Genomic DNA, 27337 nt, shown 5'->3' with positions numbered 1-27337 from the left:
TCAATGGCTCTCCTAACATCAGTTGAGACAACCAAGACCACACCCGCAGACATGCACAGGGCAACCTCGTCTGCACAATCCCTAATAGAGACTCTCTTCCCCAGTGATCGTAAGCTGTGTGAAGTTGTAGCAAGGTAATAATATATCTGCTATGTATTTCCTAATGCCCAGCCAGAGATTATGTTCTATGTTCCCCAAGGGTACTTTAAATATTTCTGAGATATAGTATCCTGATTTGCATTCCAGGGGGAAACAAAAAAAGTCAACAACCAAGTGTCTCTTGGGACCAATCAGAAAGAATGCATTGGTGTGCATGTTAGAAAAGAAAAGCATTTTACACAACAAAGGCCAGGCGACACATGCAGAATATGTTTGGCACTCCCAAGGAGCAGGAAGTGCATTTGGAGAGTGTACAGGTGTATCTTGGGCAACAATGCGACACCATGGTACTTTTCTGATGGCATGCACAAGAGCCCAACATCCACAGTTCTTAAAGCACACCTGGGAAGCAGGGCGTGCTGCTCTGGGTTTTGGCACTCTCAACTTCTGTCTTGTGCCTGACCTGACTACATTCTAAAAAAAAGTTTAAGTATTTCTTGAGTTTTATACAAGATCTCTGGATTGCTGATATGCAAAGGAGATGGTATATATGAAATTATTTTAAAATATCACACATGCACACACATACGAGAGAGAGAGAGAGAGAGAGAGAGAGAGAGAGAGAGAGAGAGAGAGAGGTGGGGGTGGGGTGGGGGTGGGGGTATATGTTGTCCTGCAAGATGTGGTGGTACGCATCAATAATCTAAGCACTCAGGAGGGTAACATAGGAGAATTATGAGCTCAAAACTAGCCTAGACTACATAGTAAGTTTTGTCTTAAAAAGAAAACGGTGATACAATGCAAAGAAAATGAGCTCCCAGTGTGGGAACCAGATAGGGAAGGTATTTTTCTTCCCCATTTCTGAACCTACTGCCAACGTTGTTTTGTTTCTTAATATCCTGTCCTGCTAGTTCCTCTTCTCCCCATTTTGAGTCGGGGTGCTGAGGGATTAAGTGGTTTAGGTAAAATCATCCTGCTAGTACATTGCAGAATTGGACGATTTAGCTCCTGAGGCCACACTCTTTGCCACCGTCCTGGACTGTTTCACTCCGCCACAGTGCCTACCACAGTACTCAGGTAAAACTGTTCAGACAGCAGGCAGAGGTTTTCCTCTTTATTCCTTATAGCTCTATCAGCAAGCATAAAATCCATGTGGACTAAAGTAACTCCAATGTGATCTTTGTTGCTATGATGACAAATACTGAGGAGTAGTATATAATTCATGCTATCAACTGTGTTTGTGTGTGTGTGTGTGTGTGTGTGTTTATGTGTGTGCGCACACGCACGCACACGTGTGTGTGTGATCGCCTAAGGAAATGAACTCACCCACAGCTCTGCACAGCTTGCAACACAGCATATCTGATGGTATCTGGTATAAGATAACACTCAAGTTGCCATTTGCTAGAAAAAGAGTAGGGAGTGTTGCATGAAATTGGCCAAATCGGTTTATGGCATCATAAAAAAGTTAAATACTTCCTCGAAATGCAAACTCAATGCTTTCAAAAACATCACGATGGAGTACTGAAATCCTACGGCTCAAAAGATTCCATGAGTAACTGGTTTGTGTGTGTTGGCCTCCACAGGCTGCGTGTCTGTTCCCAGGCTAAGTGACAGGACCAGCATGGCCAGAATCAGTTCTCTGGATTGGCATGCAGCCTGCTCTCTCTCAGGTTTTTCTCCAGAGTTCTCAGGCAGGCCATCTTGTATGCAGTGGTCGTGTACAGCCTTATATGGGCAGTACCTGTCACTTGGGAATCATAGGCTTAACTTCATGATTTAAAAGGTAGATTTCATGACCTCAATTAGCTTTACATGAAAACAGTTTAGGTGCTGTGGCTTGGATCTTGAAGGTCAGAGAAAGTAGGACCAGAAGCAGTCTGATAAGATACACATTGGTGCTGTCCTCACACCCCCAGCTACAACTCAGGAGGAATCAAGCTCCAGAAGAGGACCTTCTTTACAACAACCTGATGAAAAGTAATGTGTACGATCAAGGAATGTTGAAGTTTGCAAGATCAAGGGAGAAAATGTAAAATTATAATTGACATAATTATAATTAAATGGTAGGTACATTTTATGATTTTAATATGTTACCCATAAGCTAGCTTAAAATGAAGATAGGACTAAGTTCTCACATGCTACTTTAAGCAAGTCATTGTCCAGCCACTGTTTCCACTGGTATGCTGCAGAGTGCTCTTTTTGCCTCCTTTCCAGGGAGAAGACTGCAGAACGACTGCATCAGCTCTCTGCATCCTAAATCTTAGCGCCTTGAAGGCCCAGCACTGCCCAGTAGGTACCCAGTGGCTGAATGGCTGTCTGTAAGTCCACCTGACTCTTATTCTCACAACCCCATATTAAGCTTCCTACTCCATCTACAAAGGATTCAAGCCTAGCGTGCACAGAGTTCGAAGGCCAGTTCTGACCCTGCTGACTCCAGCAGAGAAGAGGCAAGGCTATAGGAGAAACGAGGGGTAGGAGAAGAGTGGTGGGTGGCGTTCAGCTTTTGAACCAAATTACAACTGTAAGGGCTGGGGAAGCAAATTCCCTTCTCCTTCCCCCCAGCTCATAATAGAAGGAGCCCAGAGTTGACCAGAGCTGGGAGTAATGAAGACCCAGGACCCCATGTAGAGCAAGGAAGTATCATGTGATTCCTGGGAAGGCCTGGGTTTGGAGCGCTCACGCTATGTTTGAGGCCCTCCAGCTGCTGACCTGCTCCTTGCCTTCCAGTCCTTTACTCCCCTAAGCTGTTTGATGTAGTGGATACCTCCTGTGACCATCAAAGAAGCCACAGAGTAAGGAATGTTCTAGGCAGTTCCTTTTAAAGATTTTGTTTTGTTTTAACGTCGTTTAAAAAAAAATTAAACAACTAGGCAAAAGTTGTAACCAGAAAGGAAGGGCAAAGAAAAACTAGTCTTGAGTGTCTTTGAATAAAACAAGAGAGTGTTTCGGTTCCCCACCCCCACCACCCCCACTACCCCCACAATTGAGGGGTTTCTCAGTCCTGATATTTCCTTGCTACAGAGCTAAGCTGGTCAGGAAGCTAACTAACCCCATGATGTCACAGCAGCCTTTGCCAGGAAGATCGGCGGGCTTGAAATCTGTCCACATCATATTTTGTTCTGCCCTTAAATTTTGGATAATAGTAGAAGTGGAAATTGAGGGTTCCTAAGCAAAAGTTTAAAACTAAGCTTACAAATTCTGAATAACTTGGTGCAGGTTTTTGTTAAAGCCCGGGGAAATGGCTATGGAGGTATTCTGCCACTTTTCCTCCTAGGTGGAGAGAAGAGTAGGACAGCTTTCTTCTTTTGTGCCATTGCCCAAGATAGGGATGTTATGCGCTCCTGGAGAAAAGAAAATCTTATTTGGGGGAACGATAAATCTGGAAAGTTGCTCAGTAGCATTATGAGAGACACAAGAGTGAAACAGCTAATTCTCAGCTCATAGAGCCCGGCAAACTGCACAGGAGCCAGGCAGAAACACTTTCCCACACTAATCTCCTGTCCTCCAGAAGAGCCTGTGGGCCGAGGGGAGCCAGGTGGCCGTGGGAGGCTTGCTCCCAGGGCGATGCCTACAGTTTTGTCCAAGCTGGGCTGCAAAGGAAAATATCACTGACAACAAGGAAATGTGTGTCTAAAGCAAAGCAGCTTTTAGGGTTTTCTTTCTCTGATTACAAATGTAATAATGTCTCATGCAGAAAGTACACAAGATATTTAGAGTCAGAGAACTACAGATTACTTAATGCACTTCTAGCCCAAGACAGGCACTAGCTTTTGATATTTAAGTTGTTCTGGGTAATTAGAAATCTCTTTGTAAACCTCCTTCTTGAAGGAGGCCCCATAATGGTATTTGTTTATTCTAAATAGTAACTTTATTCATCCACTTAAGAAAATTCCAGGGGCAGGTGATGTTCTTCAGCAGGTAAAGAGGCTTGCTGCCAAGCCTGATGACCTGAGTTCAAATCCCGGGACCTATGTGGTAAAAGAAAAGAAACTTAGGTTGTTTTCTGAGCTCCGTCCATGTGTATATCCCTGGAATGTGTGCTCACTCACACACAATAAGTGACAAATGTTTAAATATAAAAATAAAAAAGGAAACATTCACTAAGGAAAAATGTATTTGTTCATTGGAAAGTCAAGTATTTTGTCCTATGTCAAATGTGTTGCAACTCCCTGAAATATTCTCTGAAGCACGATCATTTAAATCTCGTTCTTGCTTTAGAGTATTTTCTTTTAAAGACCGAGACCAGAAACAAAAATGAAAGTCGGCTTGAAGAAGAATCAGAGTGGGAGAAGACTTTGGGCTGCAAGGATGAGATGGGAGAGAGAACAGAGGAGTACGTATGCTGTGTGGATTTTATCAAATGAACTGGCCTTCGAAAACTGGTCAAGTGCCTGGCTAACTCTGCAGGCAGAGTTGAGCGTGAGACTCAAGGGCAGGGATTTGCCTGCTGCCTACTCTGATATCAAGATACTACCGCCATCGTTTAGTTTGCATTTGACTTGTAAGAGGGGGAAGTGTTTGGTGTACTGGAATTCTAGCGGATTCCTGGAAACCAACATGAAAGATGTAAGAAAGTCCCCTGGAAAAGACTGTTGTTTCCTCTTGTCATCTTAGGACTGCATCAGTTTGAAGGCTGGCTTGAGCTGAGATTAGTTTAATGCATAGAGATAGCTGCAGTTGACCTTCATGTAGCTTCTCTTTGCAGGGGTCTCCTGATGAAAAAACCCTCCTCGTTAGGGGATGCTAAACAGTTAGAGCATAGCCATGCAGAGCTGAGACAAATCCTTAGGAGATGCTAAACAGTCAGAACATAGCCATGCAGAGCTGAGACAAATCCTTAGGAGATGCTAAACAGTTAGAGCATAACCATGCAGAGCTGAGACAAATCCTTAGGAGATGCTAAACAGTCAGAACATAGCCATGCAGAGCTGAGACAAATCCTGTGTGGATCTGCAAGGTTGTAGTGCAGAGGCTGCCCCCGCGAGCTTTTGAAGCTTTATTTGAAGTAAAAGATGGTAAGGTATCAACGCTGGGATTTCAGCATTGAACAATTGATTGAGGGCTGGGCTGTGTTAGTGTTCAGAGTGTAGTGGAAGATAAAACAGGCTCCCTGTCCTCGAGGAGCCTAGGGCCTACAGAAAGAAAACTGGACTAGTGGTAAACTCCAGGGGAGAATATCGTGAGTTGGAAGATTATTGGGAATTGGGTAAAGAGGATGACTACAGAGGATGGCTACAGAAAGGAGGTTTCATTAGCTCCTCAAATTGATTAGGGGAAAGAAGGAAGAAAGGCAACATTAAGAAAAAAACAATGACCTGGAATATAGCTCAGAAGTCAAGTACTTGATTATCACATATGTAAGGCTGAATTCGATCCCTAGCGCCACAGAAGAAGACGATAGCCATGACAATGGAGAAGAAAAAGGAGAAAACGTACAAAAGAGATGAAGAAGGGAGAGGAGGAGGAAGAAGGGAAAGAGGAAGAAGGGGAGGAGGAAGAAGGGGAGGAGGAAGAAGAGGAGGAAGAGAGGAGGAGGAGAGGAAGAAGAGGAAAGGAGGAGGAGAGGAAGAGGAGGAGAGGAGGAGGAAAGGAAGAGGAGGAGGAGAGGAAGAGGAGGAGAGGAGGAGGAGGAGGTTACTGGAGAGGAAAGACTGAGCTACACAGGCTCACTAGATTCCCACAGAGAAACCCACGCACTGCTAGATACTTTGTGAGGAGGCCCTATCTTTCAGGCTCTAGATCTCTTAGTCTTGGCCTGCTTGGGTGACTCCCTTCTCCCCTGCTCCATCTTCGTCAAAGGGGACGGTTGCTTTGGGAGTTCAAAAGTTGGAGGAATTGTTCTTGTCAATAGATTCCACTTCTTCAGGGACGCGAATATTCTGATTTCACACTTAGCTTGTGACAGATTACTAGAATGTAGTAGAGCATCCACTTGGCTTCCTTTTCAAACTCTGTGTTGGTGATCTTTCTGCTGTTAAATGCAGCCTTTCACGTGTATTTTTATTTATCGGGTAATCCATTCATATATCAAAATTCAAAGCTACAACAAGGTTTACAGTGAAAAATTCTCACCTTATTACCAAGCTAACTGGAGACAATGTAAGCTATTAGCATTCCGTGTATCCTTGCCAAGAAATGTTTTTAATGCATCATAAATAATACTTTTTAAAAATGGAAAATAGATTATTTTCATACGATATACTCTGATTATGGTTTTGCTTACACCATCACCTTCCAGACCCATTCTAACTTCTCATCCACCCAAATCCACTCTCTCTCTCTCTCTCTCTCTCTCTCTCTTTCTCTCTCTCTCCTCTCTCTCTCTCATCAGAACACAAACAGGCATCTAAAAAATAACAATAAAATGAGATAAAATAAATAAACCGGAATAGGATGAAACAAACCACCAGGAGAAAAAAAATCACAATAAACACATATGGATATGGAGACACACACATGTGTTCCTACACATGTTCCTACACTCAGAAATCCTATAAAAATACAACAGTGGAAACTGTAGTGTGTATAGAGGCGAAAGAACTGTAAGGGGGACAAAACAAAAATAATGGCCAGACAAAGAATTATGAGACAAGGAATCTCCGGCAATGGCACTGAGTTTGTTTCCTGTTAGGCATCAGCTCTGGGCACAAGGTCTGTCATTAAAGGTGCTTTGTGAGACCCCACTAGAGAAAACTAAGTTTTTCTTTTGCAAATGATTATCAACTAGAGATGGCTTCTAGGTTAGGAATGGGTGCTTGTATATACCTCCTCTCTCAGGGCTGGACTCAGGGCTTAAACCTGTGCAGGTCCTGTGTATGAAGCCACAGTCTGTGAGTTCCTGTGTGCATCAGTCCTGCTGTGTTTGAAAGCTCCTTCAATCCTTTCTCTAACTCTTTCATTGGGGTCCTGGTGCTCAGTCCAATGGTTGGCTGTGAGCATCTGCCTCTGTATTGTCAGACTTTGGCAGAGCCTCTCAGGAGACAGCTCTAACAGGCTACCCCATAGGAAGAACAACAATATCAACCAACCAGACCTCCCGGAGCTCCCAGGGACTAAACCACCAACCAAAGAGTACACATGGAGGGACCCGTGGCTCCAGCTACATATGTAGCAGAGGAAGGCATTGTCTGGCATCAATAGAAGGAAAGGCCCTTGGTCCTGTGAAGGCTCGATTCCCCAGTGTAGGGGAATGCCAGGGCAGTGAGGTGGGAGAGGGAGCACTCATAGAAACAGGGAGGATGTGAAGGGGGGTTCTGGAGGAGAAACTGGGAAAGGGGATAACATTTGAAATGTAAATACATAAAATATCCAATAAAAAAGACATACAGTTGCCAGTCCAATGGTTGGCTGTGAGCATCTGCCTCTGTATTGTCAGACTTTGGCAGAGCCTCTCAGGAGACAGCTCTAACAGGCTACCCCATAGGAAGAACAACAATATCAACCAACCAGACCTCCCGGAGCTCCCAGGGACTAAACCACCAACCAAAGAGTACACATGGAGGGACCCATGTACTGTTAATTACTGTTTACATTTATATGGAAAAAGAAGAAAAGAAAGGCAGTTTTCCCGGTGTCTTCCATTCTCTCTGGCTTACACTCCTTTCGCCTCCTCTTCTGTAGAGCCTTGAAGACAGGGATTTGATGGATTTCTTTTCCCATCTAGGGTCTCAGTGCCCCGTGCCCCCGCACCTCCCGGTCCATTCCATCTAGGACCAAGTTTTCTGAGGTTTCTCATTTTCTGCATAATGGCTGGCTCTGGGTGTCTGTATTTGTTCCCTTCTACTGCCGCGGAAGCGTCTCTGGTGGTGGCTGAGCAGGGCAGAGTACAGCAGGATGCCATTAGGAGTCAGATAATAGTGTTGTACCTTTCCTATGCATTCTAGCTGTAAAAAGATACCTTAGTTACCTTATTTGAACTCCAGCGTTACATCCCCCCCCCCGATTTTATTTTCTAAATCCTCAAAAATAGTAAAGTGCAGGGAGGATGGTTTGATTTGCTTTTGTAGCTGTAGGACTGTTGTGCGGGGCTAGCTCTCTCCTACTCTGTTTCCCTCCTGGATTCCAAGAGATAAAGGTGTCTGTCCATTTGACTCTAAGGGTTTCCCATGATCTAAAACTAAATGGCACCCTAACCTCATTCTAGTCAGAGGCTCTTTAGTCAGACACTTCTACACTTTCAAAATAAAAATGTCTTTAATAAAGGATAGGCGGTGTTTTCAGATCTCTGACAGAATGGAAACCAAGCTGAGTGAAAGTCTTCTTGTGTGAATTTGCCCGCAGTTGTTTGAAACAGAGTATCAGATAGAACAAGCCGCCTGGGAATTGGTACGTAGACTGAGCCCCTGTGCCGGGTCTATAGGGCTTGTGGTGCGGTTTGGTTTGATTGGTTTGGTTGTTTGGCTGTTTTAAAATGCATGCTGGGTGAGCACCCCCCTAATAAACTATAACCTTAACCTTGACCATCTTTTTAAATTGCTTTACTGACAAGGGTACATGGCTGGTCACCCTAAGTATACCCAGAGACATAGCCCCCAGAGTTGATTGTGTCCTTCTATTGGGTAAAAGTGCTTTTTTAAGTTTTGAGAAATTCTTGCGATTCCCCAAAGCCCTCACTAGCAGAAGGACCTTCATTAGAAAGGTCAAGGGTTGTGAGTTCAAGCCGCACAACATTTTAGGAGCAGAGCTAAGATAGGAACCTAGACTCACTGGCTCCCTTCACCATACAACTCTTAGAGCCGCCTAGACTTTCCCGGCACTGTTTATTTTGGTTTCTGGCTAGCTCATGAACCAGGGACAATCAATGCTACCGTTCTCAGTTTCTAGAAAACACAACACAGAGAGGCCTACTGCGCTCATCGTACATGCCTATAATCACAGGATACAGGACAATGGAGGGACGGAAGCCAGATTGGACTACACAGACAGGCAAGAAGTACTCAAATCTGCCCCTTCTGTTAGGAAGTGACATGTTATTCTCGAGTTTTAGTTCTACTAATCCAGTTAAGGGAACTACTTTGCAATCGAGCACCCAAGTCATGTCGAAAGGAGCCTTTGAAGATGTGCTTCGAAAGGAGAAGCTAATTGCAACCCTCCCTTATTACTTCCGATTTATTATTATCTGTCTGTTTTCATAATTGAGTTTCTCAAAGCAGGGGCACCTAGCCAAAGACCATTTGAAAAGGTCAGTGTTCTACACAGGATCAGGTCTCAAAAGTTGGAAACTAACACGGGTCGTTTCACTCAGCGTTTACTTGGAGTTCTGGGTCAGTGCACACATCTAAACTTAAACTAAATCCTTAGGGTTTGCCCATTCAGGTCGCAAAATGGACTTCCAACAAGATAGACAAACGAATCGTCTCGGCTAGGCAGGCATTGGACAGCCAGCCTTCTTGTGGGTCTTCGAGGCTGCTGACCCGAGCCTGTCCGGGAGGCACGAACTAAAAAAGGGCAATCCCCGGGACGTGACCCGCGGACGCCACGGCCACCTGTTCCTGGCAGCCAATGGGCCGGGCTCTGGGCGCGGCTACAAAAGCAGCGCGCGCGGCCGCAGGCTGGGAGCTGGCGCGAGCTTGGCGACTAGGACCTTGTGCACACAGAGCAGCAGCAGAAACCGGGGCGATGCTACGGGTGCGGTGTCTGCGCGGCGGCAGCCGAGGCGCCGAGGCGGTGCACTACATCGGCTCTCGGGTGAGTGCCTACGCGGCCTCGGGACCTCTGCGGAGTGCAGGGTGGGGCCCAGAGGGAGGCTGGACACCCCAGCAGGACAGTGGCATGGTCTGGGTTCCGTGGCCAGTGAGGTCGTTTTCTGGGAAGATGCATGTGAAGGGATGAAAGGTGCCTCCAGGCCGGCTCCAACTGAAACATGGATCCCCGGGCTTTACAGGGGGAGTTGGAATGAGTCCATCCTGTGCCCCACCCCGCTGCTCCGCTAGGCCCTCTGCTTCCTTGGGATATCCGAGCCCATGCCTGCAGACCCTCCCTTGCTCCTTGACAGGAATAGCTCTGGCAGATGAGTTCTGCCAGCAGCTGGTTCTTGAACAGCTGTCACTCGCGCTCTTGTTTTGGGTCTCCACCCTTGGGTCCCTACAGCCCCCTCTAGGGGGATTTTTAACAGCCTGATAGAGATTTGGGGGCGGGGTGAGGTTTGCACAATGGGGTGGGTGAGGGAATCTTCTCTCTCTAGGTTATACAGGCCTGCATTAAAAGAGAGACAGACGGGGACGGGGGGGGGGGGCTTCGGGGAGGGGAGAGGTTTTTAACATGTTTAGATTGATTTTTAATGTTTAAATTCTGTGCCTGTCTGGGTTAATCCTTATGGTACAGATGACAGTCATTCTCTGATATAAAATTAAAAAAAAAAGTGAAGTATATGTCAGAGGTTATGTCAGAGGTTAAAAAGCGTTGGAATTGCTTGTTCTGGAAGATAAGGTCTTTACAGAGTCCATGTTATTATTTACAGTAAAAAAGAGCTCAGTTTTGGTAACTTTCCTGACCAAGAAAGAAAGACTTCTCCTTCAGTTGGACATTGCCGGGACTTACTGGGCACTTCCTCAGGGAAGAGGATGGCCTATCTTCTAAGAAAGTTTCTGAAAGTCAGTTTGCAGAAACTTTGAAATAGAGATGGGGAAAGTAGTGTCTGGGAACCAGATCTTTCTGGGAGTTTTAAAAAAGTTACAGCATGTGACACAAACAAAAACAGTCTATAATCAACAAAAAGTTATGTGTTTTTTTAATCACCCCAACCCCCTCTGATAGTCAATATCTTGGGGTCTCCTAAAGTAGGTATCTGTGTTATTCTGATTTTAACCACACACCTTGTTTGTTTGTTTGTTTGTTTGTTTGTTTGTTTGTAAGCTTGGAGGATCCTTAACAGGATGGGTGCAGCGAACTTTCCAGAGCACCCAGGCAGCTACAGCTTCCTCCCAAAATTCCTGTGCAGCTGAAGACAAGGCCACCCACCCCCTGCCCAAGGACTGCCCTGTCTCCTCTTACAACGAATGGGACCCTTTAGAGGAAGTGATAGTGGGCAGAGCTGAAAATGCCTGTGTCCCACCATTCACAGTGGAGGTGAAGGTAAGCCCAGAGTAGCATGGGTCTAGAAGCAGGTCCTCAGCGTCTGCAGCCTGAACTCTGCTAACCGCTCTCCTCTGAAACCGCTTCCACTCCACTGGGGCAGGGGAGTGATTTTTAAGGTATTTTGCATGATACCTTCAGTATTTGGTATTTACAATTTTCTTCCTTCTTGAAACCTCTCTAGGAGTTCAGAACTTTCCGGGGAAGCTATTCTTTGGTTATTCCTCCATATTATCCTTCACAGCGTCGTAGTCTCTGGTCTTACTTTTGCCCAGTACTCAGAGCCATCCTCACAGCTTCTGGCCCCTCCTCACTCCAGTCCAGACCAGTCCCCCACTTGCCATCTCATCCAGATCTACACTAGGAACTCCCCATCGGATATTGCCACAGGACCTCACACTTGGCACAGCTAGAATTTCAGTTGCTGTTCTCCTCTAAGCCAAAGCCTTCATCTCTTCCTTTTACTATTTGTCAGTCTTGTTTAATCAAACCAAAACTCCAGCGATCTTTGATTTCTCCTCAGTCACATCCTCCGCATCAAGAATCTAATCCTTTCTGTGGAAAGGAAGCTTGCCCCGTGCCTCACCCTCTCCCCCAGGTCTGGAGCTCATCCCCTCCCAGACTGTTCGCTCCCAATGGCCCCTCCCCAGACTGTATCCCAGTTGCTGTTGGGGCAACTTGTTTCAAACACACATTTGATCCTGTGACTTATTGTGCTCTCATGGTTCCTCTGCTTTCCCAACTCTCTCCTTCCATTACTGAAGATAAAGCCCTCCTGGCATTCAGGTTTCTTCACAAGCTGCCTCTTTGCAGCTCCAAGACTCTCAACTTACGTATTGCTTCATCTTAGAGGTGTGTTACTATAACAGATATTCATTTCTATTTACATTTCCTTCTTTTGGAGTATTCTACTTGCATTTGTAGCAGAGAAAGACCAATAGGATCCATGCCTTTGTTCCCACCCCAGTGTCCCTCATCCATTTTCCTGCACTCCCTTCTGCAACTCCCAGGCTACCAAGCACCTTTCTCGATTCCTTCCAGAATTTCCTGGCAACACGTGTTATATTCCTCTTTAAAGTAAACTCCCTGTATTTATTTGTAGTATTCTTATGGCCAGGGTCCTTGTGGGCTAGTGTTCAGGCGATGTGCGACATAATGGTCCCTTCCGTTTTGTAGGCCGTTCCTACGATCTTGTTCGTCATGAGTTATTACATCTTGAGTGTACTTGAGTTCTTCCTACTTACATTTTCATTTGTAAAGAAATACATCTGTAACAGCGTCTCCATCACCAGAAGTACACCGACACAAAGAAGCTTCATTTCTGTTTGGAGAGATATCATGTCTATATCTCCATGCAGATCCTAAGTATCTTATGCCACCAAGCTGGCAAGGCAGTTGAAGGGCGAGGAAAGCTAAGGGGCAAGCACTGGCAGTTACAGAGCGTTCTGAAGGAAGGCAGTTCTAAAGTGAAACCTGGCAGGCACAGCAAACGCTTCTTCCTCTTGTTCTGAACATACCTTTGAGATTTGATGAACAGATTGATTTATATGCTATTCTAATATTTTAAAATAAAATAAGGCCAAGTGTTTCTTTTCTTTTCTTTTTTTTTTTTTTTGAAAAGAAGTATCCCTGACTATTTTGATTGGGAAAATAGTTTATCACTTAACCAGTCCTTGACCATTATACACTTGTAAGGTCTGACCTTAACTGTTTTTAATTTGTGTGTGTATCCCGTTGTGTGTGTGCACATGCGGGTGCCTGTGCAAATGCGTGTGAGGGCCAGAAGAGGGTGTCAGATCCCCCGGAGTTAGAGTTACATGTGGTTCTGAGCTGGGAACCGAATTCAGGTCATCTGGAAGAACATCAAGAGCTTTTAACCACTCAACCAACTTTCTATCCCCACTACCATGTAATTTTATGGAATCAGACTTCTCGGGCATCATTTGTCACCAGATTTATGACTTTAGACTTTGTAGCTTAAAGTACTTGTGGAATGAATGCCATTAAAGTCAAGAGGCTTGTGTTGAAGTATTTGATAAACGTTGGAGAACTAGTCTCATCTGCTGCTTGCTTGACCTGCAGAATTCCCATTGAGAAGATTGCAGACTGCCTCTCAGACTTAAGCTTGAAGGTATAAAGGTACCCATTGCAAAGCACAAAATATGGAGATTACAGGTCGTAGTTTTATGAATCCAGTTTGCCAGGTACATCACAAAACTATGCTGGAGTGCGATAGTTGAGGATTAGCCACAGTGATTCCTTGTAGTTTCCTGGTTACTTCTGTTTTATGTGACAAACTCTGCTAGGTATTGAGGGAGAAGAAAGCAAATAGAAGATCTATACATTCTCTACAAGGGAGACAGACAGACAGATGGATCTCATGAAGCTTAGGCTTTTCTTAAACTTGCTGTGCATCCAAAGGTGACCTTGAGTTCCTTATCCCCCCTGACTCTACTTTCCAACCCTAGGGTGACAGACATATGCCACCAGACCCAGAATCACAGATAAGTTTCTTGAGAACAATAAGAAATAAAATAATGGCTGGGCTTGGCTGCACATGCTTATAATGCCAGTAACTCAGGGGATTCAGTCAGCAGGATCTTGAGTTCAAGACCAGCCTAGCCTATGTGGCAAAACCTCATTTCAAAAAGAAAAAAAATGATAAATATTGTAGTAGAGTTTCTCTAGGTGAATAGAATTTAAACTATGTTTCAAGACATATGTGTGGGGGATTTTTTAAGGTGTTGTCAGAAAGCACCATTTCAAAAACACAATGGCCTTTTCTTTTATAAAACTTACTGAATAGTTGCTTTTGTCTTTTTTTTTTAAAGAATAAGGCCCTTAATAGAGGACTTTAAAAAGACTATTAATTAAGGCTACTACTATAAATACAAGTTTATTGTCAGATTAATAAAAGATTTTCGTCTATCGGTATTTCTTAGCTCTCTGAAGAGAGCGTTTGAAAATTAATGTGGCAGACAGACTCTGCACAGAGATTTTAGAAAGCGGGGACTACACTGTTTCCAGGACTGCGACTCCATCTCTGCCACAGGTTATTAAAGACACCATGTGCTACAATGGAGTGTTCCTTACCTGGAAACGCTTGGTTAATGATCACTAACTCATTAGCAAGGTTAAAAAGGAAGAGTAAACAATTTTCTAACTCTTTCTTGGGAAATGTAATTTTCCCTGATCATTTGAACTTTGTCCAGCGTTCGCCAGACTATAAACTGCACACACATCTGTTCAAATAACATTTTTCTCCCTAAATAGTTGGCTTAGTGTTTCATACCAAGGCAAGGTTGTCTTTGAGGCTCCCGCCGGATACTCTGGAGTGAGTCTGGCAAGATGACATGGCTGTGCGATTCAGTGTTGGATTGTCAAAGGCTTCTTTTTTGTCCCTGAGTGGACTGTAGAAGATGTGCCCGGCATGAGAAGACGGGCCTGGTGAATGGATGGGTAGTAGTGCCAGGATGTGTCAGAGAAGGGAAGAAGAGAACCATTATTATCCTCGGTTTCTAGCTGCTATTGAAGGAACTCCTAGGCGTAGAAAACTACTTGTTGTTTTGGTTTTTAGTTTTGTTAAGAGTGGATTAGCCATAAAAGTACGCAAATGTTTAGTGCCGATAACATTTCCCCCTGGATCAGAAATTGAGCCCTCCTATTTGTTCATAGATCTTCAAAAAAAAATCAAGTTATTTAGAACGGGGACCAACTAACTTTATTTCTGTAGAGGATCAGACAGACAATAAATGATTCAGGCTTTGCAGAGAACATGAGTCTACATTGAGGCTTTTGGATTCTCCACCCTGCCACTCTAACAGGAGTACAGGCACTGGGGGGAAAAAGCATGATATGCCCCCTTAACTGTTTGTTTAGAAAAATAAGAAGCCCGGCTAGATTTGCTCCGTGGACCTTAGTTCACCAACAACCCAGCTGCAAATGTGAAAGATCTGCTTTGCAGTTCGTTCTGTATCCAGTCTGGGTCCCAGCCTAACTGGAGACCAGATTGCATTCGTATATTTTATATTTATCAGATGGAGGTAAATGTGATAGCAGAGATGCATAACCTAGAAAAATGTGTTTGAGATTAAAGATCTGGAAATTTAGCTCACTCCTGATGAACAAGACTATTAGAAACACCGAGTGTGGTGGTATCCACCCCGACTCCCAACACTTGGCAGAGGAAGGCAGGTGTCTGTGTGATCTGAGCCAGCCTGGTCTACCTAGGAATTCCAGTCTAGTCAGGGTCACAAGATGAGACCCTGACTCAAAACAAGCAAACAAAACCAAAACTCCTTAAGAACAAGAACCATAATAAATAATTGTAGTTTTAGAAAGTTTTATATGTCAAGTTGAAAATATTCAAACTTATAAGACATAGTAGCCGAGCCCCTGACTCTGTTTGGAACACTCTCCCGTCAGAGGGCTAAGTTCTTGCCCTGTTTATTCAGGTAGGAAGTGAGCAAATGACTTCTCAGAGCTTGGTCCTTCGTGGGAAAGGGCCATGTGTTTGAGTGTTTGTCTCTTAAGTGGAACTGCCAAGTGCTGTGGACGTCTAGCTAAACTATGCGGACTCCAGTGCACCTGAGTCTTTAACCTTTTGGCCCCCTTTTTAAAATAAGATGCAGCAAGCACATGCCCAGGAAATTTCTTTAAACTGATTAATAACTTAAAACAGTCTTAATAGAAACTTTTTTGATTTTTATGTTTTGTTCATAACCTTTGGAAGGATTTTAAAAACTTAGCTTCTATAGTAATGAAACTCTGTGAACTTGTGTACCAAATCACTTTCTCCCCAAAGGGCCTGAAGTGACATGAAATTGCATTGGAGAGAATTGAGGGAGGGAGTTGTGAAGTGGGAGACACACGGACAGACAAGCCACACAGCCTAACTTCCATTTCTGCGCAGTTTTGTAAAATGCAAATCCCATCCAATGAGAAAGCGAGCCAGGCATGTTAAGACATGTAAATCACCTTTGAGAACATGTCCTAATCTGAACACAGTTAAAATATCTTTTTGCCCCACAAAGATCTCTTGAAGCAACGTTTTCCTGAAAGAACTCAGGAGTTTGCAGATAGTTTAGGATCTTGGCTTAGTGTAGGGTTCTTATTCTCTTACTTTGCTTTGCTTGTTCTGTTTTGTCTCATTCAGACACTATAACAGGAGTATCTACATCCTGTTTTGTCTCTGAAGCTTGGCCTGGAAGAGTCCAAGCCTGTACTGGGGACAGATAGACTATTAGGGGTTGGGCATAAGATCTGAGGTGGAAGGATCAAAGGCCTCAAAGTATCAGGATAATTCTGGGGGCTAGAGAGAGATGCTCAGTGGTCATGAGCACTTCCTGCTTTTCCGGAGGACCCTTGTTTAGTTTCCAACTCCTGTGTCTAGCACAGCTCATAACTGCCTATAACTCCAGCACCTTTTTCTGGCTTCTTTTGGCCACACACGCACATGTGAAAACAAAATTTAAAAATACAATGATTTAGATATCCTCATTCAACAAATCCTGGGTATCTATGCAAAGATGGGCAAGCTCAAGGCTAGGGATCAGCTCTACACAGGATCTCTGTAGTCTGGGTCCCTCTCATGTATACAAATAATTGTCCATAGCCTGTGAACCTACCTTCAGCTGCATTGTTCTCCTGTAATGCTTTTGCTTACTTCTTCTGCTTCTAGGCCAATACATATGAAAAGTACTGGCCGTTTTACCAGAAAAATGGAGGTCTTTATTTTCCCAAAGATCATCTGAAGAAGGCTGTTGCCGAGGTCGAAGAGATGTGCAATATTTTATCAATGGAAGGCGTGACCGTGAAGCGGCCTGACCCCATTGACTGGTCACTGAAGTATAAGACTCCTGATTTTGAGTCTACAGGTCAGTGCTGTCAAGAAAGCAATGTGACAGAGCCTTGATTTTCCATTCCCTTCTTGGATAGAAAGAGAAGGCTCTGTGGGTTTCTAGAAAAATCCTTTGTTTTACTTACAAGTCCTTCGAAGCTTTGGAGATTATTGAGGAAGAACCTGGTTCGTTTTGATATGGTTGAGATGCTCACATTCTAAACTTGTAAGTGTGGTAGACATTCTACATAAGAACAGCGAGCTGTCCTTGATCTTCCTTAACAACAGACATTAAAAGGGAAGTAGAGGGGCTGGGGTGATGGCTCAGCAGTTAAGAGCAGTCACTACTCCTGCAGAGAACCTGAGGGCTCAGTGTTCACAAGGCCCACATCAGGAAGCTTTATTAAATTGTAATTCCAGCCCCAGAGGATCTGACACCCTTTTCTGGCCTCCAGAAGTGCACATACTCTCTCTCACACACACACACACACACACACACACACACACACACACACACACAGACACACACACACACACACAGACACACACACACACACACACACACACACACACACACTTTTTTTTAGGGGAGAATGGAAACATTCCCTTTATTAAGCTGCCATTACATCTCAACTGCTTTTGTGTTTGAGTTCTATAATTAATTTTTTTTCAGAATGATCTTAGCCTTGTTTTTATCATGTGATACCACCCATTAAAATTTCAGTTTCTGACTCTTAAAAGATGGGGCAGAAATGTATAAGTAGAAAAAGCTTGGTGGCTCAAAGTTTCCTCTCACTTCTTCCTTTTCATTTTTGCTTGGTATCACCACCCACCAGGGAATTCTTGTCAACAATCCGTTCTAGTGTATATCACTGCATTTGCCCTGTTTTATATAAATATATAGGCATGCAAGGTTGTTAGTAAAATTGTTCTATAAAGACATATCATACATGCTTTGAATGTCTTGGAGATTCGAGTCACCGAGGTCCCCACGGGGCTGTTTGGTCCGATAGGTTTATACAGCGCGATGCCTCGAGACATCCTGATGGTTGTGGGGAATGAGATTATAGAGGCTCCCATGGCATGGCGCTCACGCTTCTTTGAGTACCGCGCATACAGGTCAATTATCAAAGACTACTTCCACCGTGGTGCCAAGTGGACAACGGCCCCCAAGCCCACAATGGCTGACGAACTGTATGACCAGGTAGGTTCCTAGATAGAGGCCAGCTTGTCAGTGACTGTTCCAACTTATCCGCAGAGGATAAGAAGAGCTTCTCTGATACTTTGCACATATTATATACCTGCAGTTTTATTAACTGTTTATGTTTAGATTAAACTAGCAGCAAATGTTAGTGGTCATAGCAGCCGTAATAGTAGCTAGCATTCATTGTTTACTCTGGACCCAGTCCTGGGCTCAGGATATATCATCAATCATATATATTCTAAGAGGAATTCTAGAAGGGAGTGGTATGATTTCATCACAGGGAAAAGAATTCATCCTAAGGGCACATTGCTGCTCACTGCTGGAATCACAAAAATCTTTACACTAAAGTCTCTCTTTTTTCCAGCAAAATTATCTGGAGTCTAGGCCAGAATCACAGTAAGATGATTTACACATTTGGGTTACACTGAGGATTAGAACTACTTTAAAGATGTTCTAGAGGGTAGGAGGACAGGCATAGTTCCTATGTAAATGCTGTACAATTTTATGTAATGGAGTTGTACTTCCATAGATTTTAGTATCTATGAGGTACTAGAACTAATCCTCTCACAAATACAAGGGGTGCATGTCCTTAACTAATAGTCATAGAAAAATCACTTATAGAAATAATTTTTTAAAATTATTCTAGGTATTTAAAGATAGAAATGAAAAAAAATAAGTTAGGCAGATCCAAATTTGGCAGGAAGAGTCATGGCATCTCATTCTAGGGTAGGAATTGGGCTCTGGACCAAATTCCTTCTTTAAAGGAGCAGGGTGACTTCATCCCATTGGCTTTCGGTATTGTAACTAGCTGCCCGCATGCGCACATGTGTCGTGGGCTGTCTTCAGAATCTGTCACTGCCCTGAGCTACTTGTTTCTGAGCAGCAGGAAGTTACTCTGATGCCTGGTTTTATACTTTGTTGTGTTGGTGGTTTTATTGTTTTTGATTTGTTTATATTACTTTTCTGTTTGCTATGGCAAGGTAGTTGAGAGAAAGAATCTAAGTGAGAAAGGACTTATTTTGTTTGGTGCCTTGGTGCATTTCATTGGCTGGCCCCACCCATGTGCTTTGGCAGAACGGCATGTTGGCAGAAGCATCCAGGAGATGTTTGACTTCTTGGCAGACAGAAAAGAGAGAGGGGACACAGGAAGAGACTAGAACAAAATAAATGCCCTGCCCAGGACACACTCCCAGGAATCCACTTTCTCCCAACTAGGCCCCACCTTCCAACTGTCATCACCGCTCAGTAATGCGATCTTATGACTGATCAAAGAACTAATCCACTGATTAGGGTACAGCCCTTCATAATCTAATTGTTCCTGGAAATACTAAAAGGGATATGCTTCATTAATTCCTTCTGCTTTCTTTAACCCAATCAGATTGGCTGTTAGAATTGATCATCACAGACCAATATCTTTTCAATGGCTGTTTTAATCAAGAGTTGATTGCTAGTAATTTGGGAAATGGTGGTATGGAGCTAATTTTTAAAATTGTGTATATCCTTGTAAATAAGTTCATTAAAAAGAATAAATGCACTGTGTGTGTTCGCTCTTGTTCCAACTAGGACTATCCCATCCATTCTGTGGAAGACAGACACAAATTGGCCGCTCAGGGGAAGTTCGTGACAACCGAGTTCGAGCCTTGCTTTGATGCTGCTGACTTCATTCGAGCTGGAAGAGATATTTTTGCGCAGAGAAGCCAGGTTGCTGAAGGCTGGCCCTGAAATCTCACCTACGTCATTGCATTCTTTATTCCTGAACTAACAGCTTTTAGATCCTACACACTTTTGGTTCTCCAAACTTAGAATGGAATCTTTTAAAGATTGTTTTTTTTTTTTATTTATTTTCAGGTTACAAACTACCTGGGCATCGAGTGGATGCGTAGGCATCTTGCCCCAGACTACAGAGTGCATATCATCTCGTTTAAAGACCCCAATCCAATGCATATTGATGCCACCTTCAACATCATTGGACCTGGTCTTGTGCTCTCCAACCCTGACCGTCCATGCCATCAGGTAGGGAAGTTCTTAGTGCACCAGAAACGCTAAAGACTCTAGCAACTTTGTTTTAAACCAAAGATTGGCACTTCTTGACAAATTTAGCACTGGTTGGTGGCATTGATATCAGACTTTGAATTGCTCGTGGTATATTTATAAGATAGTCAATGTGCAGAAATCTGCATTGCTCTTTGATGGTTAGTATAGAAGCATCAGACTTAGATTTTGTTTGCTGCTGTCAAAGCATGGAGTTTGTGTCCGACTACATTATTATTCCATACCGGTGATTTCCATACCATTTCCAACTGTGGCTCAACAAGATTATGAGCAAGTGACTTCAGTGTGGCCAGAGCAATGCCAAAGAGCAGTAGGTGTCTTCCCCTTCAAGTGGGGCAGGTTCAACAGAGCCTGATCTCTGGAGAGGAGCAGATCTGCCAAGCTTCAGTTGCTACCTCCCTCAGCCTTTTGTCTCCTGTCTGCTGCCTCTCAGTCCAGCTAGACAGTGAGTTATTTGCAAGGTTTCAGGACGCCTCTCAAAAAAGTACTGCCGTGCTGTGCACAGTTCGTTTCTATCCCTTATTTTCACACCTATTGACCAGGGTGATCCGCTTCATTTTGGTAGAATGTGTTGATATTCTAAGCGAGTGTGTGGTTGTACGTAGAGATGGCTTGTAATGGATCTCGAGTGGCAACTGTGGTGCTCTGAGACCACACATCTGTCCTTACTCATGGCCGTGCCGAATGATGGAACTGCGGACCATACAGACTGCGAGTTGGGCACCATCACAGTGGTGTTCTCTTAGAACTAAGTAGGAGGTATTTAAACTTTCTCTAATGAGGAAAGTGTCTTTGGAGTTTTAAATTTTGAAACTTGAAAAGCTTTAATAGTTCTGTTGCCTGACAGCCTCATTGGGAGGAAAAGATGTCACACGTGCAAGCACACACACACACACACACACACACATACACACATACACACACATACACATACACACACATATACACACATACACACACATACACACACATATACATACACACATACACACACATACACACACACATACACACACATACACACAGACACCACACACACACACACCACACACACACACAGACACACACACAGACACACACACACATACACACACACATATACACACACAGACACACACACATATACACACACAGACACACACACATATACACATATACGCACACATATACACACACACATACACACACACATACACACACATACACACACATACACGCACACACACACACACACATCATGTAATTAAGTTTGTTCTTTGACAACTTCGGACATACAATGCATTCTCTCCTCAACTCTCTCTTCTCAACCCAACCTCTTCCTGCCAGTCCCTTCCCAGATTTTTGACTTTGGGGTTGGTTTTGTGACCCATTTGGTTTAATCAGGGCCATCTGTGTGATCTGGATTGAAATTTTGAAACTTACCCACTGGAGCCTGGTGGTATCAGGAAGGTTGGGTCCCCTGGATCCCTTCTCCATCCCTGGCTCACTGTCCACAGCCCATTCTTGCACAGACCTGATACAGGCATCCACAGCTATTTAAATTAGAATTTGAACAAAATCATCAACTTCTAAACATTTTTTACATCCTTATTTTGGAAATGGAGGAGACAAAGAGCTGCTAAAAAGAGTTATTAATGATAAGGAGAACTGAGCATGACAGCACATGCCTAGAATTCTAACTACTTGTGATGTTGAGCTAGGTAGATTGCAAGATCAAGGCCATCCTGGGCTACATGGCAGACCCCATCTTAAAAAAATAAAATATAAGGACTGACAGAAACCAAATAACAAATGTGGATTTAATTCTGTTGGGCTGTTTGGTCTTACAGATTGATCTTTTCAAGAAAGCAGGATGGACCATAGTTACCCCTCCAACACCTGTGATCCCCGATGGTATGTCGACTTTTACATCCTTCCTGATCAAGGATCCTTACTTGTAGAGATAGCCAAGTCTTATCAAACTAGAGTCGGCATTTCCCCACTGAGTGGTAAAGTGGTGGCTGACCTAGAGTCAGGCTGCAATATGTGTTTGTGAGTTTTTCTTTTATGGAAAATAAAATTAGAAGACAGAATTTAAAAATATTCTATAAAGCAAGATATGACTTTTAAAATGAGATAGGATGAATTCCAAATGTTCAATGAGTATTGATTGATTTGTAGTAGTATTTATAGATATGTTGTTTTACAATTAAAAAAATACATTCTCAGAGCTGGGAATGTAGTTCAGTGGTAGAGTACTTGCCTAGCATGTTTAAATCCCTGGGTTTGATCCCCAGTAGTACAAAAACTACTTAGAAGCAGAGCATGGTGGAACAGTTCTGTAATACCAGCATAGAGAAGGCCAAGGCAGGAGGATTGCAAGTTCAGTTGTCATAGAGAAAACTTGTCAGAAAGAAAAAGGTAGTAAAAAGGAATAAGAAAGCAAAATGAGTTTTCATGTGAGGGGTGAGGCAGGAAAGGGACCGAGGTGTCACTTCAGATCCTTCCCTGGTAAGTCACTGCTCTCAGCAAGGGTGGCAACAGGTACTCGTGATTTAACAGTTGTTGCTGTTTACAGATCATCCCCTCTGGATGTCATCCAAGTGGCTCTCCATGAATGTCTTAATGCTAGATGAGAAGCGCGTGATGGTAGACGCCAATGAGGTCCCAATTCAGAAGATGTTTGAGAAGCTGGGTACGTGTGATTAATGAAGCTCGCTGTCACGCGTGTTAACACTCACCACTAGCTGAAGACAAGGCGTGCATAGTCTGATGGATGGTTGATCAAATTCAATTTCTGCTCCCTTTAAAGGAACCAACTTGTTATTGTATAATTGACTACTGCCTTTTGTTTCTAACAAGCATAGTCTTTAACATTGGGAATTCGTCGTGAGTTCCAAAAACTTTCCTTATAATTCTGCTGGTTTTCTTGTGCCCATGTGTGGAGACTTACCGATATTCAAATGAATCTCTGCCTTCTTCAAAGAATTACTAAAGGTCCTTTAGAAGTAATTTAATGGTAATTGCATTGCATATTTCGGGGAGTGTCTAAGTAAGGGTTTTACTGCCGTGAACAGACACCATGACCAAGGCAAGTCTTATAAAGGACAACATTTAACTGAGGCTGGCTTACAAGTTCAGAGGCTCAGCCAATTACCTTCAATGTGAGAACATGCATGTAGGCAGGCATGGAGCAGGCAGAGCTGAGAGCTCTACATCCCCATCTGAAGGCTGCTAGTGGAGGACTGGCTTCCAGGCAGCTAGGGTGAGGGTCTTAAAGCCCACACCTACAGTGTCACAGCTGCTCCAACAGGGCCACACCTAATAGTGCCACTCCCTGGGTCAAGCATACCCAAACAATCACAGGGCTTTAAAAGGACACAACTGTACAAGTGGCATGTATATGCATTAAGATCAGTTACCATAGTTCTGAAATGCAATGAAGTGACTGCCAGCCAGCCAGTCCTTCCACTTCTAAGGAGCAGGATTGATTTTCACTTGGGGCAAAGTCTTCCTATTCAGCCATTTACGTTTTAGAGCAGGATTCTAATACTGTTGAGGAAAACATCGAAAGAAATGATTTCCCGTAAACCAAAGGACCCAGATTATGTGTGCGAGCCATTTGACATATCCTCAGGGTAAAGTCAGATATAGGCAGGCAGCTTACTTGCTGAACTCAGGTTGTTTTTTGCTCTGCATTTCAGATAGTCCATAGAAGATTATTTTCTTTTTAAAATTTATTTATTTATTTATTATTTATTTATTTATTAATGTGTATGAGTACACCGTAGCTGTCTTAAACACACAAGAAAATGGCATCAGATCATATTACAGATGGTTGTGAGTGGCCAAGCAGTTGCTGTGAATTGAACTCAGGACCTCTGGAAGAGCAGTCAGTGCTCTTAACCACTGAGCCATCTCTCCAGCACCCGAAGATTGTCTTCTTTTTTCTAGCATCCATCTGTAATGTAGAATTGGTTTGAAAATAAGATCGCCTGGTGAATCGAGCAGAATCTGATGGTTGTGCCCATAACTCGAGCTGCGTTTCCTTGGCTTTCGTTAAGGAACAAAATTACTTGGATTCAACTTTTTCATCCATTATGTTCCCCCGCCCCCCAACTTAAACTAGTGGATAGTGCCAAATAAGCTGATTTGACAGTTTAGTTTTATAGTTAAAGTCAAAATGTTAAATGTGGAGAACTCCTGTAAGCTTCACCAAGTAGCTATGAGTCCTTCCAGTTCAGGAAGCGTATACTACAACTAGACAGGACACAGAGGCTTCTTATCCCACATGCAAACTCCACAATTAGTCTTCAAGGCCCAGGTAGGGGGAGCACCTCGGGGAGTCTTTCTCATGCCTTCTTGTTCTTCCCACCATACAGTGAGCATTGTAGTGACTGCAGCTCACCTGCCTCCCCAAACGGCAGAGAACAGATCGTCTAATTTTTAAGGTCTACTGTTAGTTAAGGGGCCTGCTCACATCATCTCCAAACGGCGCCCAGATAAAGCGAATTGTCTGGTCAGCCCCGGTACCTGAGTGACTTACAACTCAGATATTAAACCACATGTCTGACTCATTATTTCCTTGAGGTGGCCTGGCACAGTTAATCTGTAAAAGGCGAATGTGCTCTCATTGTACCTATGAAGAGTCAGCTTTTCAGTACTTAATTTGAGCACTAGGTAGGTTATGTCATCCCAGGCTGTCGATTTGTGAAGTCAATGGAGCACAACCCAGTCTCTGGCTTTTTTGTTGATGATGTTATATTAGTGGTGGGCCGGGTTGGATGAAATGTAATCTATGATAAAAAGATTCAAGAGGAAAGGACTGTGGACTGGACCGTCCTGAGGGATCTGAACTTCAGCATTCTTCCAGGTGATTGGACTTTATTCTCTGTAGAGGAAACTTCATGTAGGTCTACCTTACTGGCCTTGTCTTTCTCTTTCAATGTAGGTATCAGCACCATTAAGGTTAACATTCGAAATGCCAATTCCCTGGGAGGAGGCTTCCACTGCTGGACCTGCGACGTCCGCCGCCGAGGCACCCTTCAGTCCTACTTTGACTGAGCGGCCGTGGTGTGGCTTGGGGCATAGCCTCAGATATACCTAAGAAGCAGCAAGGCCCTTCTCTCGCTTTAATAAATGCATGAACTGTAGTGCTTTGAACAATCACCTCCTTAACAGGGTTCCCAAACCTGGGTTACTTTTCGTTGACATAAGGAAGATAACTTTTGATAGGTCTTACTTTCTTCTCCTAAAGTTATTTACAATTTGGCTTCAAATATAAAAGTTGAGTAAATGTATACCAGGGCAGAAATTAGTCATTTGAGTAACTTGGCCGCTAATATTTAACCATCTACCTCTGTTTTTAATCTTCTTTCCTAAAGGCAGCTTGAAATGTCGGTCCTAACCTTGTCTTCTTTTCCTCTCTGGTGGACTTGTGAATGTTCATATTACTTCAAAGACTTAGGAGAAAAACACAGACCCTAAGTAGAACCAGATATTTGTCTATTTTTCAAAAATAATTGGATGTTTTTTAAAATTTTGTTTTTAAATAACCTAGACTATGCAAACACTGGAAAAAAAATGAAGTAACTTTTCCATGAATGCTTTTAACATTCTTGTGTCACCATTTGGTACTAAACTCTAGTCCTGCCTCTTACCTCATTTCAAGTGGGTTTTCCTTCCTTCCTTCCTTCCTTCCTTCCTCCCTTCCTTCTTTCCTTCCTTTCTTCCAAAAACTTAGAGAAGTGCTTGGTTTAATAGAGTGAAACTTGTAGATCCTATTCCTAAAGGTTGATGATGTTCAGTATCTAACAGGTAAAATGGCATCTTTGTTAATCTGTCTTGTTTACATATATGCAAATTATTTAAGGCATAGAGTTTTGAAGCATTTTTTAAAAACTAATGCAGGTAAAAGAAATACATGTGACATGAAATAATTTTAATGTTGGATATTGTATATGTATTTTTATTCTAATAAACTTTTGTGTTCCAGATTGGATTTTATGAGAGTCTGGCTTCAAGTCTCATTGGTTTAGTTTTAAGTAACAGAATTGTACCTACTAGATGAGAGTTCGTGTGTGTGTGTGTGTGTGTGTGTGTGTGTGTGTGTGTGTGTGTGTAAAGGAGTTATGCACATACGCATGTCTGCATGTGGAGGTCAGAGGTCAACCTCGGGTGTCATTCTACAGGTGCCATCCACCTTCATCGTTGAAACGGGATCTCTTTTGAGTTCTTCTGGAGCTCACCAAGTATTCTGGGTGACTGCCCAAGAGTTCCAGGGACCCAGCTGTCTCTGTCTCTCCACACTGGGATTATAAGCACACACCAGGCATTTTTGCTTGTCTTCTGGGAATCAAATGCAGATGTCGTGCTCACACTTTAACAAGCGGGATTTCTCCTCAGCACCACCCTGGAGCAGAATTATAGTTTTCTGAGATAACCAAGATATTCATTCCAAATTCAAACCTAATATTGTATTCAAAAATGATTGACAAAGATTGGTCAATATCCTAGCACGTGAAAGGTAAAGGCAGGAGGATCAGGAGTTCCAGGCCAGCCTTAGCTACATAGCCAGTTCAGAGCCAGCCTGGGCTACATGAGACCTTGTCTTAGATTTTAAAAATGAGAAAGGAGGAGGGAGGGAAGAAGAGAGGGATGAAATGAGAGAAGGAAGGAAGGAAGGAAAAGGAAGGGCAAGCTAAAAACAGGAAAAAAAGGAAAAAGGAGGAAAAGAAAGGAACAGAATCAGATTATGGCTTATTGACTTCCTCAGTCATTCAAAGATGTGTGGATGTTTTGTAAGCATGAGTGGGGCAGCCCTAGGCACCTGAAGGAAATGGAGTCTCAGGTCTGGAGTCCATGGCTGCTTTTACTCATGATAACATTGCACAGGCTGTGTAGTTAAAAATAAACCACAGGTCTCAGCCATTCCTGTCACTGCTTTGTGTCATTACACAGGACTTTAAGGGCGTAGTGTGACACTTGAATGGATGTTGCTTGGGAAACGAATGCAGCCGTGGAGGCACACTAGAGGCACCCAGCTAGGGCATGATTGGCCTCTGAATTCTAACAGTCTCGGTGTCTGACTC

At 43.4% G+C, this 27337-nt stretch overlaps 1 protein-coding gene across 2 annotated transcripts; it reads left to right on the top strand.

Moving 5' to 3' along the window:
- Positions 1-1090: 1090 nt before the first annotated feature.
- Gatm (glycine amidinotransferase) lies at positions 1091-26247 on the top strand. 2 transcript variants are annotated; one of them, XM_063284631.1, is made up of 12 exons: positions 1091-1176; positions 2016-2162; positions 2314-2388; positions 9415-9786; positions 10954-11172; positions 16853-17048; positions 18025-18215; positions 19779-19916; positions 20064-20228; positions 22097-22160; positions 22825-22941; positions 25198-26247. In XM_063284631.1, the coding sequence occupies exons 4-12, from the start codon at positions 9601-9603 to the stop codon at positions 25308-25310; spliced, it is 1389 nt and encodes a 462-aa protein (XP_063140701.1). In that variant the 5' UTR covers positions 1091-1176; positions 2016-2162; positions 2314-2388; positions 9415-9600; the 3' UTR covers positions 25311-26247. The 2 variants fall into 2 exon arrangements, with proteins under 2 accessions (XP_063140701.1, NP_112293.1); NM_031031.2 differs by lacking the exons at positions 1091-1176; positions 2016-2162; positions 2314-2388 and having other exon boundaries at positions 9662-9786.
- Positions 26248-27337: the final 1090 nt, after the last annotated feature.

This window comes from Rattus norvegicus, chromosome 3, assembly GCF_036323735.1.
Source record: "Rattus norvegicus strain BN/NHsdMcwi chromosome 3, GRCr8, whole genome shotgun sequence".
In the NCBI taxonomy this organism is placed as follows: Eukaryota; Metazoa; Chordata; class Mammalia; order Rodentia; family Muridae; genus Rattus; species Rattus norvegicus.
Note: the sequence above shows the minus strand (reverse complement) of the source record. Positions and strands in the feature narration are given on the sequence as shown.